General features: G+C 43.5%; 1 protein-coding gene across 1 annotated transcript in view; it reads right to left on the bottom strand.

The window, feature by feature from the left end:
- LOC121509144 (hsp70-Hsp90 organizing protein 1-like) overlaps positions 1-20,179 on the bottom strand; it is a 55,996-nt gene that overhangs the window by 16,778 nt on the left and 19,039 nt on the right. The window contains exons 2-5 of the mRNA XM_041786381.1: positions 11,077-11,159; positions 8,805-8,885; positions 4,913-4,972; positions 1,403-1,579 (exon numbers count right to left, since the gene is read on the bottom strand). Of these exons, the coding sequence (XP_041642315.1) occupies positions 1,403-1,579; positions 4,913-4,972; positions 8,805-8,885; positions 11,077-11,159 (401 nt within the window). The remainder of the gene's footprint in view (positions 1-1,402; positions 1,580-4,912; positions 4,973-8,804; positions 8,886-11,076; positions 11,160-20,179) is intronic.

Here is a 20,179-nt window from a genome sequence, read left to right as displayed (position 1 = left end):
GTTTAGTCACACTAGGTTTAGGGGTGCTGTTCTTTTGTATTAGATTTGGTTAGTTAGTGTAGTTAGTTAGGAGTTATGTTCAGTTTGTATCACCAGTTAGTTAGTTTTAAAACACTAGTTAGACACTGTTTTATTTGGTTATTAGTTGAACAGCACTCATCGGTCCTTTCATTTTGCCTCACTTTTGTTAAGCACAGTTTTACTTTTGTAATAAATATCTTTAAAGTACCAACTACATCTGGTTTTATGTTACTTCCTTTACCCACAACGAGCTGGTCGTAACAGCCATAAACAGCACACCACTTCTGTACCCTGACACATTTCTCTATGCAGAAATCACTTCCTGTTCCCCACCTGCAGTTCTGCAGGAGACATCTTTTGAAAAAGACAGATTTACTTGAAGGACCCTAACCTGACACGCCAGATAGATTTGTTTCACACATCCATCTGGAAAACCTCTCATAGACCGCATTTGGGAAATGACAGAGGCTTTGAAAAAAAACTCAGAGGGTTATTGGATGAACGTTCTGTCTGTCACATCTTCACGGGCCAATCAGAGCATCAAAACGTGTGACGTAGCCGCTACCGAGGAGTAAACTCCATAGAGAACTGCATAACTGTAACCATGGCGACCGTAGACATGTCAGAACATGACTTCATGGTTTTTGAAAAGAAAACAACTCACTGCTGTTCTTTGTTCTTCTCTAAACAAAGAAATGTCGTCAAGTTCTGATAAAACTGGCGCTTTAGCAGCATCCACGCTGATCTCCTCCTCCATAACTGCACCGGCCTCTTGTTGCTGCTTGCTTATGTCACGACTCCGCCACGCCTGAATGTACCACCCCTCGTCACTGATTGGTCCTGTCACTTTCTAACCAGGCCCAAACGGTTCAGACCGGAGCTTTGAGAGATGGATTCACCAGTGAGAAACACGGAAACGGGTGAATCCATCTGCTTTGCTAGGTTAGAAGATGTCTGTAATGGTTCACAGAGGCTAGATTATTATACTATTGTTTTAATTATTATTAAATTTTCCAGATTGTAACCAGAGTCAGAAATACTTCATTAATCCCCAGGGAGAATTCAGTAAGAACATCTTAGTGCTCCTATGTCTATCAGTTTTGGTTTATTATACTTGCATGTAAAAGTAAGCAGGTATCATCCAACACCTGAGATCTATTTGTTTAATGACAGCCACACCTGATCAACGCTTCACTTTTACTTAAACACATTTTAAAGTAATGACATCCAACAGGAGGATTCATCTGAGCAGTCAGGTAAGACAGTTTCAACAGGAAGATCTCCCTGATGCTTCCATGCTTCATTCCACCAGGTACTGTTTTATCTGTTTTATTTTGAAAAGCTGAGACTGATCATTGATATGAACCTCTCTTTAACCTACCTCCTCTGACATCCTGCAGGGCAGCTGCCGGTTGCTCTTGTTTTCTGTGGTTGCGAGGGCAGAGGCCAATTTAGGGTTAAGTTTGTTTCTGGGTCGTACGGCTGTCCATTCGTCCTTCTCCTCTTTCAGTTCCTCTTCACTGTCACTCTCTGACACAGCTCCAGCTGCTTCTTCCTCCTGTCAGACATAAGAGCAAGTTTAACAAATTGAAAGAAGAGAAGAATTAGCATTATCTTGTTTTAGTTTTACCAAGGTATGATGTAAAATACTCCCTTTTTCCACTTTAGACCAAGAGGTTCTTTCATCTCCCAGTAGTTCCTGATGTGGCAGCTGAGCATGCCACTGGTATCAGACCACAACATCACACCATCATAGCTTTGCACCACTGGATTCATGTTTGAACTGATGTTAAGACTTATCACTGATAAACAAACTAGGCTATGAAACGTTGCATAAATGTGACGCCATTCAAGCCCACCCTAGAGTCTAAAAGCCTTTGCACACCAAGGGGGATGTGAAAAATGACACAGAACTGCAAATAATTTGGAAGTGAAATCTGATGTGCATTTCCAACTGAATCAGGAGCCACACAATCCTCCAAATAAATAATGCACATAAAAAAAATACAACCTGTGAACGTTTGCAGTGTTCTGCAATATAACTGGAAAACTTGTCTAGGTCCTCCTGGTCCGTGCAGAACTGCTTGCTCAGTGTCATTTATTCCTCTGTGTCATGATCAGCAGTGCTTAGGAGGGCCAACTTCTCATTCATTTTATGAATTAAATATCACTAGTGAGGAGAAGAAGAACCCTGTCTACTCTAGCTGTGAGGGGGGCTCACATGTTTGTTAAAGGACTGGTCAGAGTCATTTCATGGAGCTGTTTGACCCTGAGCAGAGGTTAGCTGTATGTGGGAGGTTGTTAATTGTGTCATGGAGTAAAGTCCTGTTTTTCAGTCTGGAAGCTGCTCCAGCTGTGCACCTTTGGCTTATTCATGTCACTGGACATAGGGTAGGGTTAGGGGTTAAGGTTGGGGTCTGGTCAGAAGAATAACAGCATTAGATAACAGATAAATCCCTGTATATAAAGGAAACTTTACATACTGGCAAGTTCTACGGAGAGAAGAGAATTGTTGCCCCTCTCTTAAGCCCAGAAATCAGTGCTGCATCACATGATGTACCTCAACCAGCTGTTACTGGTCAAACTATTGGCCAGCTGCTTGGTACCAAGGGAAAACCCACTCAGGGCTCACCTGTCTTACCAGGTAAGTGAAAAATTAAAAACAGCAGTGGTATTTCACCAATGGCAGAAGCCTCCCACCTGTTCTACACCTACGATGGAAGGTGGCATTAAATCTCTTCTTCTCTGCTCTCAAACAGAGCTGCTCCATAGCAGCTGAGACAGAAAAAAACAACTGATCTCTCAGGAAAACGCTCGTAGATAACCATGTTTACAACAGAGCTTTAAGTGCTGGCACCTGGCCGCTGCAGGTGTCGGCATGTTCATATTGAAAACTGGTGCAGTCACTGGCGCACCATCAGATGTGGTGAAGGTTTTTTTGGCTATATTCCTGTGTGAAAACTCTCTGAGCGTTGGCAACAAGAAGCTTTTTGATTGGTCAGATGTGTGCTTGTTGGATGCAAAACTTCGGAAAAACAACCTTTGTCCTTAAAATAAAAGCTGGAATTTTATTATGTATTTTTAAAACTTCATCTAACCTCGACTTAACCAGAAAAACCTAGCTGACATTAAAAGTCTTTTTTCACAAGTGTTCTGGAGAAGACAGGCCCGGCATGTGTACCAAAGGTTCAGACAAAGAAACAGTAGCCACACACCACAGGTATAATAAAAGATACAAAGGCTAAATGCATTTAAAGACGGAGGTTCAACACATTTCAGCAGATAGTTAACAAAAATGGCAGCATTTGCAAACTCATCCAATGAGAATTGATGATCAAGTTTTCAGGGCTTTTTTGCAATTCAAATACCTTTTTTTACAACTACAAATATGACTGAAGTTCATGAGGTTTCTGCACTTCACTTTATTCTGGCCAATTCCACCCAAATTGTTACCTCCACCAAGGAGGTGATGTGATCAGCAGGGTTTGTTAGTTTGTTAGATTTTTAGCAACATAATTCAAAAAGTTACCGACGGATTTGGATGAAATTTTCAGGAAATGTCAGAAATGGCATAAAGAATGACTGATTAGATTTTGGGAGTGATCTGGATCACTGTCTGGATCCAGGATTTTTTAAAGAATTCTGTACTTTTGGGAGATAGGGCTAATGGCAGAGGTCTGTGCTCTCCGAGTGCTTTTCTAGTTAAATGATGCCATCATGCTTCTGCAATTAATAGCGCTTTTACATTAGGCCCAGTTGTTTTGAACTGCACATGCACATAGCTGGTTTACAATCCCACCAAGGAGGAGAGAGAAGAAGCAGCTACCATGGCAACCATGACCTGAGCGAAGATTGTTTCTGTTTTGACCCAGCAAAAAGTCCATCCTGCAGCCATGAATGATTTAAAATCACTTTTGAGATGCCAGCATCTTCTCTCTTCGTATCTGCACATCTACTACAGCTCAGAGGATTAAATGGGCTGGTGCTGTGCAGATACAGCGGTTTTTGAGGTGACAGGACACTTTCATTGCCTTTGCGCCTCCTCTCACTGACTCCAACTTGTGTTCATCTGTAAGGTAAGTCACAACAGACCGTTTATTGGCTGGATTCTGATGATTTCCGCCCTTTATCGAGGAGAAATGTGAACAAACTGTTGCGCTGTGGAAAGAAGTTTAGTTTTTATGATGACGTCATAAAGCTGATACCGCGCTCAGCCCCGTATCCGGGCGCAGTCGCATTCACATCTCATCCCAACCGAGCCAGAGTCCACTTAAATCGCGCCCGAGAGCACTTCCCCAAATGGGCCCGGTGCCTGCACGTGGTTGGTTTGGATCCAGGACCGGGCCCCTAATGTGAAAGCCACATTAGACTGTTCTCTCACTCCCTCTTTTAATTGGAAATATGACTCATAATTAAGTTTCTGTAGCTTTTGATGACACCAATCATTAAAGTAAAGCAGGTCTGAGTATTCTGTAACATAGTATTTCAGTGTATGGAATAGTTAAACATGTATATAAAGAGAAATGTTGTCAATATTTTGCACATTTTGAACAGTGTAGGAATTTGCTTACACCTATTGATTATCTCTTCTTAAAAAATTAAAAATTGCTGTTTTTTTGTGTCTAGAACTTCTGTTTTTGATGCTGTAGTACTAAACCAGTTTTGGTATATAATTTTACTATTCATACTAAAGTTTAGCATCCTGGCATTGTGACAACCATCTGTTATGTTTAAGAATATCCAACAGATATCATGTAAGGCCATTTAGATTAAAAATCCACTATGATAGGATTGTAGTTAATGTGGTCCAATTGTAACACGTGCTGTTATTTAGACATGACGACTGAGAGAACATGTACCAGCATACAGACTCTAGTGTGGCTGATACTACCTGCTCTGAAGCGTCTTCCATCCTCTCCTCTCGCTCCAGTTTCTTGCGTTCTTTCTGCCTCTGAAAATAAACCATATCATATTATCATCTTCAAACATTTCCACCACATTTATGCTGAAAATGCCCAGTCCATAAACAATAAAGCCCATCTCATCCATGACATCATCACAGACAGGAAAGTAGACTTCTTCTGTCTGACTGAAACCTGGCAAAGCCCAGACGACTACTCCACACTAAACCAAGCAACCCCACCTGGCTATGTGTATATCCAAAAACCTGGCACCACTGGTCGCGGTGGGGGGCTGGCCGTGATCTATAGAGAAGATTTCCAGGTTAAGGAGCTACCAGCACCCAGCACCTCAGCTCTCCAGTGTCTAATCATCTCTCTCACTGGATCGGCTCCGCTTCAGATCGTCCTCATCTACCAGCCTCCCAAAGCAACTACCACCTTCCTGTCTGACCTGTCTGAGCTCCTCACCTCTGTCTGCTCCAGGTCTTCCTCCATACTTCTCCTTGGAGACTTCAATATCCACGTTGACTCCACCAGCTGCACACTCACCTCTGAATTTCTATCACTACTGGACTGCTTCAACATCACACAGCATGTCCAAGGACCCACCCACTCCAAAGGTCACACACTGGATCTTGTGTGCTCCACTGGTCTCACCCCATTCATTCCACAATGCCTGGACCTAGCCATCTCAGATCACCATGCTGTTTTCTTCTCTATCCCCACCCCCCTCCCCAGACAGCTTACAAAACGCAACATCACTTTCCGTAACCTCAAGTCAATAAGCATCCCAGCCCTCAAGAACATGTTAGCTACCAACCTGACCACTACACACCCTATAACCACAGTTGATGCCCTGGCCAATCACTACAATACAGCACTATCCCTCTGCCTGGATTCTCTCGCCCCTCTGAAGACTCGCTCAGTCTCCTTTACCCACCCAGCCCCCTGGTACACTGCTGAACTCCGCTTCATGAAGGCTTCTGGCCGACAGCTGGAGAGACTTTCTAACAAATCTGGCCTCACCGTCCATCTGGAGGCCTATAAAGAGCATGTGCGCTCCTACAAAGAAGCTCTCTCCAGAGCAAAGTCCAGCTACTACTCATGCCTCATCAGTGACCAGCAAAACCATCCCCGGATGCTCTTCTCCACAATAAATCGCCTTCTCCGCCCCATTGACAACCTTCATCCCCCAGCCAACTTCGACCGCTGCACTAGGCACCTGCAGTTTTTCCAGGATAAAGTTGCCTCCATCCAGCAGCAACTTTCATCTGGACCTCCACCTCAGGATTTCACTTCACACCAGGACACCACTCCTCCGCCTCACTGCCATCTTTCCTGCTTCACACCCGTGGACACTCTCCAAGTGGCCGAATGGGTCAAGAAGGCCAAGGCATCCACCTGCTCCCTCGACCCCATGCCCACACCACTGGTGAAAGCATCTCTGTCTGTTCTGTGCCCCATCATGGTAGACATCATCAACACCTCATTATCATCTGGAATTGTCCCCTCATCCTTCAAAACTGCCTCAGTAACCCCCATCATCAAGAAGCCTGGGTCAGACCCAGAGGACCTCTCCAACTATCGACCGATCTCCAACCTTCCCTTCATCAGCAAAATTCTCGAAAAAGCAGTCGCTGCCCAACTCCAGCAACACATGTCCAACCATGAGCTCCATGAACCTCTTCAATCAGGATTTCACACTCACCACAGCACTGAGACCGCCCTTATCAAAATAACCAATGATCTCCTCACAGCTGCAGATTCTGGACACATCAGCCTCCTCATCCTCCTTGACCTAACCGCTGCCTTCGACACAATATCCCACACCGTCCTCCTCCACCGCCTGTCTCACCATCTTGGCATCACTGGTACAGCTCTCTCCTGGTTTCACTCATATCTCTCACAAAGAACAGTTTGTTACCATCGGCACCTCTCACTCATCCCCCGCCCCAGTTAACCAGGGCGTGCCTCAAGGCTCTGTTCTTGGACCTCTCCTTTTCACCATCTACATGCTTCCCCTTGGACAGATTATTCACAAACACGGTCTCAGCTTCCACTCTTATGCAGATGACACCCAACTCTATCTCAGCACCAAACCATCCACCCACCTCCCTCCCCACTCCCTGGTAAACTGCCTCCACGACATCAAAGCCTGGATGACCTCTAACCAACTCAAACTCAACAGCAATAAAACAGAGCTCATGGTGGTGGCCCCCAAAGCGCTGCTGCAGAAGGCTGGAGATCTCATGCTCGATGTGGACGGGACCTCCATCTGTCCGTCCTCCGAGGTCCGAAACCTGGGCGTCATCCTGGACTCCACCCTCTCCTTCCAGTCCCACATAAAGTCTGTCACCAAATCTGCCTTCTATCATCTCAAGAACATCTCCAGACTCCGACCATCACTCCCTGATTCTGTGGCTGAAACACTCATTCATGCTTTCATAACCTCCCGCCTGGACTACTGTAATGGAGTCCTGTCTGGAGTTCCCAGCAAAACCCTGGACAGGCTTCAGTACGTCCAAAACTCTGCAGCTAGAGTTCTCACCCGCACTAGACCCTGGCAACACATCACTCAGACCCTCATCCACCTCCACTGGCCCCCTATCAAGTCCCATATCAACTACAAAGTCCTCCTCCTCACATACAAATCTCTCCATGCTCTGGCTCCCCAGTACCTTTCTGATCTCCTCCATCCATACACACCATCCCGCAACCTTCCATCTTCAGACACCGGCCTACTTTCCACGCCCAAAACCAAACTCTGAACCTATGGAGACAGAGCCTTCAGTGCTGCAGCCCCCACCCTCTGGAACACTCTTCCTGCAGACATCCGTAGCGCTCCATCTCTGGACATTTTCAAAAAATGTCTCAAGCACCACCTGTTCACCACAGCCTACAGTCTTCACTAAACCAGCCCTCACACTCATCCTACCCCTCACATAGTTTGTCCATGTCTATGAGTTCCTGTAAAGCATCCTTGAGTTTCTTGAAAGGCGTTATATAAATTCAAGATATTATTATTATTATTATTACATGGACATGGTGGCTGTGGTCGTTACAGAGACACGTTCTGACACAGCTGCAGAACAAGCACGGGACTAAAAAGAGAGACAACAAGCGTGGAACAGTTACAAAGAGGGCGTGGTGGGATGAGCAGAGGACAGAAGGTAAACACGGTACCAGCTGTGAGAAAACTGTGACACACGATGGGGCAACAGCTGACCAGAGTCAGGACGGGTGTGGTGATGTGAGAATTATGGGTGACATGTTAATTTGACTTAGAAGAAGAATCAATACCTGAGTTCCTAGTAACCTGAGGGTCTGTTTGTCTGTTTGAATAATCCTATAGAGCAGCTGATGGAGGTTAGGCAAACTTATTTTGAACCTAATTTAGAGCAGCAAAGGTCCAATTCCTCATGCATTGTTGCATCAGTAATATAGAGCTTGTCCTTAAAATGGTTAAGCTAATATAGGGGGCCAATCTGTTGAACTTTAATGTCAAGCACAACTGTGGATGATGTGAGGCCATGCCAGGACCTTAGACCTTAGAGACAAAGAAGGAAAGAAGCTCTCTAATTTTAACAACAAAAGTTTGTTAACAAGTTTGTAGCTTGTTGCTACACAAGTGTCTTTTCTTGGTGTTAGCATTGAGTAAAGTAAGGTCTGATGCACACAGGGAGAGACCCTGCAGTTTGGCCCTGCTTAGCCTGGGACAGGGTGAGAGTTTGGTTTCTACAAACCTCTTCATGGTTGTTCTTTTAGACGTATAAGACAGATATTTTAAAAAAGCATCAGTAGCCTGTATTAAAGCTTCTTTTCTTCAGTACCTTGCTGCTCATGAGCCATGGACAGGGAAGTCAGAGCTTTTTCTTTACTCACTTTCCTTTTAGCTCTCCTCCTCTCGGCTCTCCTCCTCGTTTTCTCTTCATCATCCAAACCCTCCTCACTGCTCAGCATCGCCTGCAGGGTAAAAGTTCACTTTTGAGAAGGTAAACCACAGAATTGTGTATAAAACCAAACATCCTTTCTACAAAACATAAACCTTTTAACTTCCTGATGTACCCACCCATGGCAGAAGCAAAAAGAATCCTGCATTAATAAAGACATTTACAGAAAATCACCCCAGAAACACAAAATATCCTGCTGTTTACATGTTCTTCCAGGTGAACTCAGAGCTTTCTGGTGTTAGTGTGATCTTGGTCTTCAGCTGCAGGGCTTCAGGAACACTTTTACTGGGTGTCGGTGCACGCTGTTGGTCAGAGTAGAGCGCTAGGCACCCCGAACCCAACCCAGGCAGAGTCTGGGGAATCTGGGGGTCAAAGGTGAGCCGTAGTCTACACTGAAACCTTCACACCCCTCCTCACATTCTTGGATGTTTTACCCTTTCACTGAATTCACAGATCAGTCATGGAAAATATAATAAAATATTAATCACAAAAAAACTCTTCGATGCCAAAGTGAAAAGCAATTTCTACAAATTTATTTAAATTTTTATAAAAATCTGTGATTTAAGTGACTGCATAAATATTTACCCCCTTCAAGTCAGTATTACTCTGAGTCTGTGTGGATAGGTCTCATTCAGCTCTGAGTCTGTGTGGATAGGTCTCATTCAGGATCAAACATCTGGACTCTGGAATTTTACTACATTCTTCTTTGATAAACTGCTCAAGCTCCATCAGATTGATCAGGGTTCAGGACTGAACAGACCTTTACAAGTCCAGACACAAATTCTCTCTTGGATTGAGGTCTGGTCTTTGACTCGGCCACTTCAGAACATTCTCCTTGTTGTCTTTAAACCATTTCTGTGTATGCTGCTGAGAAGCATCCCCACAGCACGATGCTGCTGAGAAGCATCCCCACAGTACAATGCTGCTGTGAAGCATCCCCACTGCGTGATGCTGCTGAGAAGCATCCCCACAGCATGATGCTGCCACCAGCGTGCTCCACAGTGGGGATGGTGTGTTTGTGGTGATGTCAGTGTTTGGCGTCTTGTCTGATGGTCTCAAAGCTCCATTCTGGTCTCATCAGACCAAAGAACTTTCTTCCTCTTGACCATGGAGTCTCCCACAGTCCTTCTGGTGAACTCTAGTCCAGATTGAATCTGAGTTTTCTTCAACAGTGTCTTTCTCTTTGCCACTCTCCCATAAAGCTCTGACTGGTGAAGAACCTGGCCAACAGTTGTTGTCTGCAGAGTCTCTCCATCTCAGCTGCTGAAGCTTGGAGCTCCTTCAGAGTAGTCATAGGTGTCTTGGTGTCCTCTCTCACTAGTCTCCTTCTTGCACGCCCACTCAGTCTGTGAGGACGGTCTGATCTAGGCAGATGAACCAGTGACTGGTCCTTCCAGACTCAGGTGTCTTTAAACTACAATCACTTTGAGACTACTAGCACCAGCTGGCTCTGTTGGATCAGGTCAGTCACTTTAAAGGGGGTGAATATTTATGCAGTCACTTTTTTTACATCTCAGATTTTTACTTGTGATTATTTTGTAAAAATCTGTTTTCACTTTGATGTTAAAGTGTTTTTTTTTTTTTGGTCAAATAAGCCAAATTATTTTGACCATGACTGATATATAAAACTAATTTAAGAAAAAAAAACATTCTAGGGGGTGAATAGTGTTTATAGGCACTGTATGCAGAGGCCTACACACGCAGTCACAGCCCATTACAAAAACACAAATAAACATTAAAACAGCACAAACTAAAAGCCCTGTGATTGGTCCGCTGGTTAGCACTGACTGCCAGTCTCTGAAACTGTCTACAGGCTAACTGTGTGCACTGCGCTGTTTGATAGTCATTTTTACTTGCCTATATTTGAAGTTAACAGGTCTGCATATCCTTATCCATGTCTCTCAATGAGTGCTAAAACTTCCCCGTCCTCTGCCTCAGCTGATTCAGCATCCTCCTCTTTTCTTCTTAAATAACTGTCAACAGTTGTTGAGCTCTGGCTGTTATAATGTCACTTACATCTGCCACTCATTATTTAAGGATTTATGAGATACTTTATGGCTCTTCAGTGGTTTTAGATATATGAAACAAAAATCTTTGATAGCATGAGCTATTTCACTGTTTTAACAAGTAAATGAAGAGTTAGTTTCATTGTTGACCTCTCCGTTCCTGAGCTGATGCTCTTATTTTGTCCTGGAGCTTGTTACCTGTGAGGTGGCTTGGTCTTTCCTTCTGTCTGTTTGGTTCGAGGCTCTATCCTGAACCTCCATGTCCTCCCCACTTGGCCCATCTAGACAAATAAACACACACAGACATAAGTGTGCTCAGCTTGTACAGTATTCATTTGAACATCTCTGCTTATTCCTAGAACAGGATTTGACAGGTAATCCCTCTAAAGACAGACATCGTCACCAGGTATCTGCTTTGTTTGGAGGAAGGGCGTTGTGTCCTTGTTTTGATTTCCAACGCCTGTCACACATTTACCATGCAAATCATGGAGGTGATCTCATGGCATCTTCTGATTGGATGATGCCAGAGCGTAGGTGGTATCAAATTTGGTTTGGCTTTTCCTCATTGCTATCAGCAGCATTGTTCCAAATATAGACAGGAACACAGTTTCAGGGATGTGGCCTGTTTAGTTAGTGAAAGTTTCCCAGCAGATGTGGGAAAAGTCAAAGTTTTTAAAGGCACACATTCAGTTTAGTAGAACTAAATCAACACAGTCAGCTCATGCTGTGAAATGAACGGCTCTAACATTTAAAAAACCTTAACTGAAAATGTAAAGTCATGGTTACTTTAGACTTTATCTGTTCTCATCTGTCAGTTCTTAGTTTGGAGGGTCTGATGTTAATGGACTTAAATACAAAAACCTCCCAGCAACTTAACCACACAGCAGAGGGAATAAGTTAAAACTCTGAATGTGATCAGCTGACAAGAGAAGTCGTTTGTGGATGAGATCCCCTCGGTAAGAGTCCTGAAAACATGCTGAGAGGAAGCCACTGATCATGGTGGTAAAATAAATAAGGACTATTTTATTAGAGGCTCTTAGCTAAAGATTCAAACAAACAGAGTCTGCCACCTTCTTAGATCCCCAGTACCAGTGTTAATCTTGGCAGATATTTTAATTTTAGTCTTTGTTTGAGTCTTTAAATCAAACACATTTTAGTTTTAGTCACATTTTAGTCATTTCTATCCTTTTTAGTCTTAGTGTAGTTTTTGTCATGGACAAAAAGGCTGTCGATGAACATTTTTTAGTCATAGTTTTAGTCGACAAAATTAACACTGCCCAGTACAAGGACAGCTATTTTGGTGGAATGTCAGCTTGAAGAACAGCTGATTGACATGACTGCTGCTTTGGACCGACAAGTCCAAAGAGGAGAAAATCCTTAGAAAACAGTCTAATTCCTCTCAGGGTCATTGATGTTAGCCTGATAGACTCTACAGCGTGGCTAACATTAAAAGCTAGCTCCACCAGCCTTCTCTTCACAGATTGATATCCTGCTTTGGTTTGATGTTTGGCTTCTTTCACTTCTGCTGAATGGTTATACATGAGTTCAACCCTCCACAGCCTCCATAACACTTTATTTAATTTACTACTGTAAATGTCATACTACACTGTTCCTACTAGAGATGCTCACTAGTCAGTAAAACAGTTAAAATCGTTAATCAAATTAGTCAGCGCGGGATTTACTCGTCAGTTAAACTAATCACCAATCATTTTTATAAACATGGGCTTGAAATCCCGGTCTAAAATGCTCTTTCAAACTGTAATGAACCTCCTGCCACTAGAGGCCGCTGCAGCTTCAGTTAATGGCCGCTGTCTTCCCCTCTGGCTCTTCACAGATGTAAACATGAGAAGCTCAGCGGTAGCTTAGCTGTTAGCGTGTAGTAGGAAGACCGCGGTACGACAGTTTTCTAAAGTAGTAAATAGAAATAAAGTGGTATGTGGGCCGTCGAGGGTTAAACTCACGTATGACTACTCACCTGATAAGAAAAAAGGACAATCGTCAAAGCAGGATGTTAATCTGCACAGAGAAACGAAGGTGGGCAGCACTAGCTTTTAATGTTAGCCACGCTGTAGAGAGCATATCTGGCTAACGTCACACCCACTGACTCAGTGACCCTGTGAGGAATTTGACTGTTTTCTAGAGGTTTCCTTCTCTTTAGACTCGCTGGTTAAACGAAATGTAAATGAGCATTTAGCCGAATAGGGACATTGACGCTAAGGAACATCCTTAGTTCCTACCAAACGCTAACCGCTAAGCTAAAGCTGAGCTTCTCATGTTAACGTTCAAGTGCTGGGGAAAGCTCAGACAGGAAGACAGCGACCTTTAACTGAAGCTACAGCGACCCCTCGTGGCGGGAGGTTCAACACTGTTTAAAAGAACATTATAGACCGGGATTTCAAGCCCGTGTTTATAAAAATGATAGGTGAATATTTTAACCAACTTATAAATCTCCTCCCAGCTAATGTGATAAATCTAACCGTTTAACCGAGCCCATACTATAGAGGCTATACTGCAGTGTCTATGGTTGATCTCAGAGGCTATACTGCAGTGTCTATGGTTGATCTCAGAGGCTATACTGCAGTGTCTATGGTTGATCTCAGAGGCTATACTGCAGTGTCTATGGTTGATCTCAGAGGCTATACTGTAGTGTCTATGGTTGATCTCAGAGGCTATACTGTAGTGTCTATGGTTGATCTCAGAGGCTATACTGTAGTGTCTATGGTTGATCTCAGAGGCTATACTGCAGTGTCTATGGTTGAACTCAGAGGCTATACTGCAGTGTCTATGGTTGAACTCAGAGGCTATACTGCAGTGTCTATGGTTGATCTCAGAGGCTATACTGTAGTGTCTATGGTTGATCTCAGAGGCTATACTGCAGTGTCTATGGTTGATCTCAGAGGCTATACTGCAGTGTCTATGGTTGATCTCAGAGGCTATACTGCAGTGTCTATGGTTGATCTCAGAGGCTATACTGCAGTGTCTATGGTTGATCTCAGAGGCTATACTGCAGTGTCTATGGTTGATCTCAGAGGCTATACTGCAGTGTCTATGGTTGATCTCAGAGGCTATACTGCAGTGTCTATGGTTGATCTCAGAGGCTATACTGCAGTGTCTATGGTTGATCTCAGAGGCTATACTGCAGTGTCTATGGTTGAACTCAGAGGCTATACTGCAGTGTCTATGGTTGATCTCAGAGGCTATACTGCAGTGTCTGGTTGAACTCAGAGGCTATACTGCAGTGTCTATGGTTGATCTCAGAGGCTATACTGCAGTGTCTATGGTTGATCTCAGAGGCTATACTGCAGTGTCTATGGTTGATCTCAGAGGCTATACTGCAGTGTCTCTGGTTGAACTCAGAGGCTATACTGCAGTGTCTATGGTTGATCTCAGAGGCTATACTGCAGTGTCTCTGGTTGAACTCAGAGGCTATACTGCAGTGTCTATGGTTGATCTCAGAGGCTATACTGCAGTGTCTATGGTTGAACTCAGAGGCTATACTGCAGTGTCTATGGTTGATCTCAGAGGCTATACTGCAGTGTCTATGGTTGATCTCAGAGGCTATACTGCAGTGTCTATGGTTGAATTCCTCTCTCTAAAGTGATGATATTGATGTGATGTTATTTTTTATAATTAAAAAATAAAAAAATAACAGTTTTGGTCTCACAAAAATCAAACAGGTAACAACAATTAATAAAAAAAAACATCTATACTGGCATCTGCCCTGGTTTTCCCAATCCCTTCACTACTGAGAATAATTAGTGTTGGACTGAAAAGATGAGTGTATGCTTTTCTAGAATGAAGGAGTTTTCTTCCTCTGAGACTTCAGATGGATGACACAGACAGTCCACATCAGGTCAGTGGTAAACACTGGAGCAGAGGCTCTCTCAGAGATTAGCTCTCTGTCTTCTGACACTGAAATCCACAGCTGCCCTGATAACACTGGTCTGGTCTGGTCTGGAAGGAAACCAAGGTCTCAAACTGAATTCCTCTTCTCTTCTCAGTCCAGCGTGACATCTGCAGCCCTGAAGGCTCATGTCTGAATAAGAACATTTGCTGATTAGGCTTCAGACTCAGGGAACACTGGTGGAAACAATCCTGCAGTTTATAACATCAGCCTTTAGAAAGGGTTAAAGACTAATTGACAGAAAAATAATTAATGCCAAGGGAAATTCAAGGCACTGATTGGCTCAGCTGGCGCCCATATAGAGGCTAGGCTGCCCTGGTTGTAGGACCAAAATCTGATCCCAACTAGGGATGTTCCAAAACCATGTTTTCCTTCCTGATACGATATCGACACCAAGGTGTTGGATATCAATTGATACCGAGTACTGATCTGATACCAGCAGGAACTTTCTGGACTGGCTGTGACTAGATAATTATTTTAGACCTGTATCTGACTCAGAACATGGATCAACAATAGAACCATCATGTCCAGCATCTCTGTGAGACTGAAGTAGTTTTTCTGATGATTATTGAGTTTTACTGTTAAAAATTAAAATAACAATAATACAGGGGACTGCAGCAGGGCTCTCTCTCTCTGATGCTCTATTCAAGCAGCATCACGTGATTACAGAACAGCCTGCTATTGGCTGACACACCCAAACAAATATGGCGGTTAGCATTCAAGCGGTTAGGGTTAGGGTTAGGGTTATTTATTATTAGCGGTAATAAATGATTGTAATTCAATTAAAATGGATAAAAAGACATTCAGGATCAGGTTTACTGGTGTGGGTTTAATCATTAACGTCCCCAAAAGTCAGACGAGTTCCAGGACTCACTGAAAATGCTGCTCTAAGGATCCTAGGGCATCAGCAGCATTAATGGGACGACACAACGGCTAGCTTCAAGAGGAAAAACAAGTAAGAGGCAGCTATTTATGGTTCTAAAGTTATTTAACTTTTGATAAACTGTGTCACTTCCTGTCGTGTACGACAGCGCCGGTCTGGAAGGCGTTTTAACATCACGTTCAGAGAGAAACTGTCACACAGACACTAAGCTTCTCTGCTGCAGTGGCTCCTCTGGTTCTTCTGTGCTGCTCTGAAAACAAAATATAAAGCTAAACCTAACAGTATCAGATCGGTGCATAAACTCGTGTACTCGCTGATACCCATACCTGAGTTTTAGGCAGTATCAGACACATTTCTGATGCTGGTATCAGAACAACCCTAATATCAACATAGTTTGGTTTTCCTACCCCACATATTTCTCATCTCTCCTCATCAGGCTTATCAAATAAAAGCAGAAGCTCTCTTTAAAACTTGGGTCTTCACTTTGACATAGGCTGGCTCAGTGTTACATTTAAATGTGGTCAAATAAAGATCAACCTTTATTATTTCCCACACAGACACATCTGTCAACTGCTAGTGCAGCCTCAACATCTACGTCTATGTTAGAGACACATCCAGGTCTCCTAAAACTTCTTTTATCAAATCTCTAAACTCCATCCCAGTCACTACTTGTAAAAAAAGAAAGCTTTATTTTATTTACACACTTGGAGAAGATCATATGACTGAAGAAAATGTTTTGGTGCACAGCTCCAGGCAGCCTGTGTGTATAAATAAGAGACCCTTCTCCCCTCATACCACACTAAGAGGTCACTCTGCCATAAATATCTGAGGGCCTCCGGACAGAAATAGACCTCCGGCCACCCTGACGCATTCTAGAAATAATCTGCAGGAAATATTTCAGCCTCATTCTCATGCCTGACTGTCAACCAATCCATGTTAGAGGGATGAGTTTAAGAGTACTAGGATGACAAACCAGAGCTCTGCTGATATTCACCTCTAACTGATGAGCACCCAGTCTACTGAAGGAGAAAACAGACCGTACACTCACAACAGAGGCAGGTCTGGTCTCACTAGAGCTGGGGTTCTCAACAGGTCTGGTCTCACTAGAGCTGGGGTTTTCAACAGGTCTGGTCTCACTAGAGCTGGGGTTCTCAACAGGTCTGGTCTCACTAGAGCTGAGGTTCTCAACAGGTCTGGTCTCACTAGAGCTGTGGTTCAGGTCTAGTCTCAGACCTATAATCATCTCCTTACTGAGGAACTGCAGCCCAAATATAAAAAACAACAAAACGACATGAGAGAATAAAATGATTCATTTATAACAGTGCATCAGTGCAGCACTAGCAGACAGTGGACTGTTCAGGGCCGATACAGCACTGATCATCATTATTGATCAGAGCAGTAACTAATATGCATCTGCAGCAAAGATTATTAAGTTTCAGTCGTTCAAATTAAACCACATCTTTGGTTGCAAATGCTTGGTCTGTTTACCTGACACCAAAAACATCCAGCCAATCAGGAAGCACGGTGCATGGAGTATCAGGTTAGAAGGGAGCCAAAGTAGTGTACTTATTTTTTATATATTTTTTTAAAGGTTTATTTTTGGGCATTTTTGTGCCTTTATTTGATAGAGGAGGATAGTGGATAGAGTCGGAGACAGGGACAAGAGCGGGGCAGAGACACGCGGTACAGGGCCTCAGGCCGGATTCAAACCCGGGCCGTCCGTGTACATGGGGCGCGCCTTAACCACTCGGCCACCTGCGACCCAGAGTAGTGTACTTTTAAAACTAAACTCATCCTCAGACTGTAAAATAAAACAGGGAAACCATGAACCTACCAAACGCCAGATATCAGCCCAATACTTCCAGAAATATATTCTTTGATAAGCACATCAGTGCAGGAGCAAACATAAACCTGTTCAACAAGAGCAAAGCCATGATCCTATTCATGAACTTCAGGGCTTTTTACCTGACTGATGCTGAGTCTATCAAACTGTTAGACAGTGTTTGTTAGCCACACAGAAACAGCAGGCATGTCTGTCTAATGTGTCCTCCCTCCACTATTACTGCAGACCTCCAGCTGACTGAGAATATGTGTGAGGATTCAGCTGCTAGCTGTGTTTGCTGATGATGCTGTGTGTATTTATATAATGTCTGTATTTGAGCCTTGCTAAAAAGAACATTTACTGAGCTTTTGTTCAGCCTCACAAGTGTGTGCTCCTCTGGGAGAATATGAGGCTAATCGATCCATAACAGTTCAATATCCCTTCACTGATTGGTTCCCAGTCAGACATTCTTAACAGGAAAGCTGTTTCTAATAACTATGGAAGTGCTACAACAAGCACAGCAATGTCATCAGCCTGATTCTGCTTTCACAGCTTTGACTGCCAGCACAGAAACAACCTGCATGTTCTGGACTGAGGCCAGATAAGAAGTCCTGTACGGTCTCAGACCAACATACTTTTCCTTCAAACACGCGATGCTGACAGATGAAAGCAGAGGGAGAAGTCTGTCCAGAAATAGGCCGGCCGTTCAGAAACGTTTAGAAGGAGCAGAAACTGAATCTGTTTGGCATTAGGAGCCACAACGCCATCGCACTCAGAGCCAGACCACGGGCCGATGAAAGAGGAATAACCAGAGAGAGAGAGAGGAGAGAGGAAGTTTCTAGGAGCAGAACGATTCTAGAAACCTCCACGTTAAGCTGAATATCCAATAACAGGTTTTTAACTTCTTTAGTCCTCATCCCATCACTGAAGTCTGGCATGACTCTAAGCAGGGTTAGGGTTTTCCTTTGTATGGTTTTGGTCAGTTGACCACTCAGACCCATTCAGTGAAAAAGCTGACTGACTGAACAAAGAGAAGAAAAGAGAACTTAAATTCATCATTAGAGAAGGCTGGGAGGACACACTGACTGAGCAGCACCAAAGTTTTAACAGCATTAAATCAAAACCAGTATCATACAAGAAGCAGTTCAGACCACACATGTGCCGGCGAGCAGAGCTTGTCTGTTGGAAATTTTTCTTTTACTAATAAAAATGTCCTCACAGGCAGCAGTGCTGCTGCTGGAAATGGACACGTACTCCCATTACCGCCATACTCTCCAGAGTCTACCAGGGTATATGATATTACCACCAGGTGTTTAAATCCACACTACTGAGCACACATGCTTCCTTCATACCTTTAACAAAAGTGTAAAACAACGATGTTAATGAGGCGACGTGTGCAGGATGGAAGATTAAAGAACTGTTTTAAAACTTAAAATGAGCAACATTAGGACAGAGGATCAAATGTAGTTTCTCTCCTTTCCTCCCTCCTCCCCCTGAGCTGATATGAGATATAATAATGTACTATTATCATACAGTATTACTGTATTACCACCCATTCCTATCAGACAGCAGGCGTTTTTTTCATGGCAGTATTTAAACAACCTTGCAAAGACTCTGTGTCTGTGAGGCTAATCCATCATGCAAAGCTCCACTCCAGGATGTCTGTCCCAACAAAACATGATCAACATCATGAGGAGAAGCAGGTGGTAGCTACAGGCGGTTTAGTTGTACTAGAAGCAGACAGCAACAGCTGTGGCTAGTGTAGAGATTAGCTTGGATGTAGCTGTAGCATGGCAGCAGTTTATCAGAACTGGACCACATTTCTTTATCAAATAAAAAACAGCACCAAAAGCTTTTCATGATGGAAGAGGTGTTTGTGGCTCTTCTGTCTGCTTCAGCATGAGTTTGTGATTGTAGTCTGAGGATGGGTCGGGGTCTTTAGTGTGAGATTTCTAACCACTGCTGGTGGACCTTTAGCTAGATCTAAAGAAAACAGCCTTTCAATTCAGATCACAGACAAACTGGCTAAAAGAAAACAGAGGGGTGTCTGCTAAGGGTCGTAGTCCTTTGCCACATTTTTTCCAGGCACTATTTTAATGATTAAATGGAAACAGGTCCATAACCTCATTTAGGGCCTGAACCACCAGTTGAGAACCTCAGAGTGTGGTAAACATTAGCTTTAGTTCATGATTACTGCATGATCACATTCATCTCATCAGACTGTTTTAAATGTAAAACAGACATCCTCCAGCAGAAAACAAAGAAAACATGAACCTTCTTGTTTAGATCTGTTCCCAGCTCTGGATCCATCTGCTGCCAAATATCAGTTCAATAATCAAAGATTCTGACCTGGACCACTGAAGTCTGCCTGGTTTTCATTCAGCTTTGGTTTCTAATATTTACACTGAAGACTGAACACCATGGAAACTCTAAAATCAACAGAGACACCTTAAAGGAAGAGCCCTGGAAGTCTCCATCAGATTTTTGAGTGCAGTGATCAGAGTTGTAGTTTCCATCCAAACACACTGTAATCAGATGTAAAAGGCTCGTTGTTCTGAGGCCTGTGGAACCAAACATGTGTTACTGTGTGGAGCAACACCCGAGGAGATCTGGTCTAAGGCTGTCCTTGAAAGTTTCCTCCCCTTCTTCACACAGATACCCATATCAGCACTCACATTCACACACCATCAGG

The sequence above is a fragment of the Cheilinus undulatus genome, linkage group 4, assembly GCF_018320785.1.
Source record: "Cheilinus undulatus linkage group 4, ASM1832078v1, whole genome shotgun sequence".
Classification (NCBI taxonomy): domain Eukaryota; kingdom Metazoa; phylum Chordata; class Actinopteri; order Labriformes; family Labridae; genus Cheilinus; species Cheilinus undulatus.
Note: the sequence above shows the minus strand (reverse complement) of the source record. Positions and strands in the feature narration are given on the sequence as shown.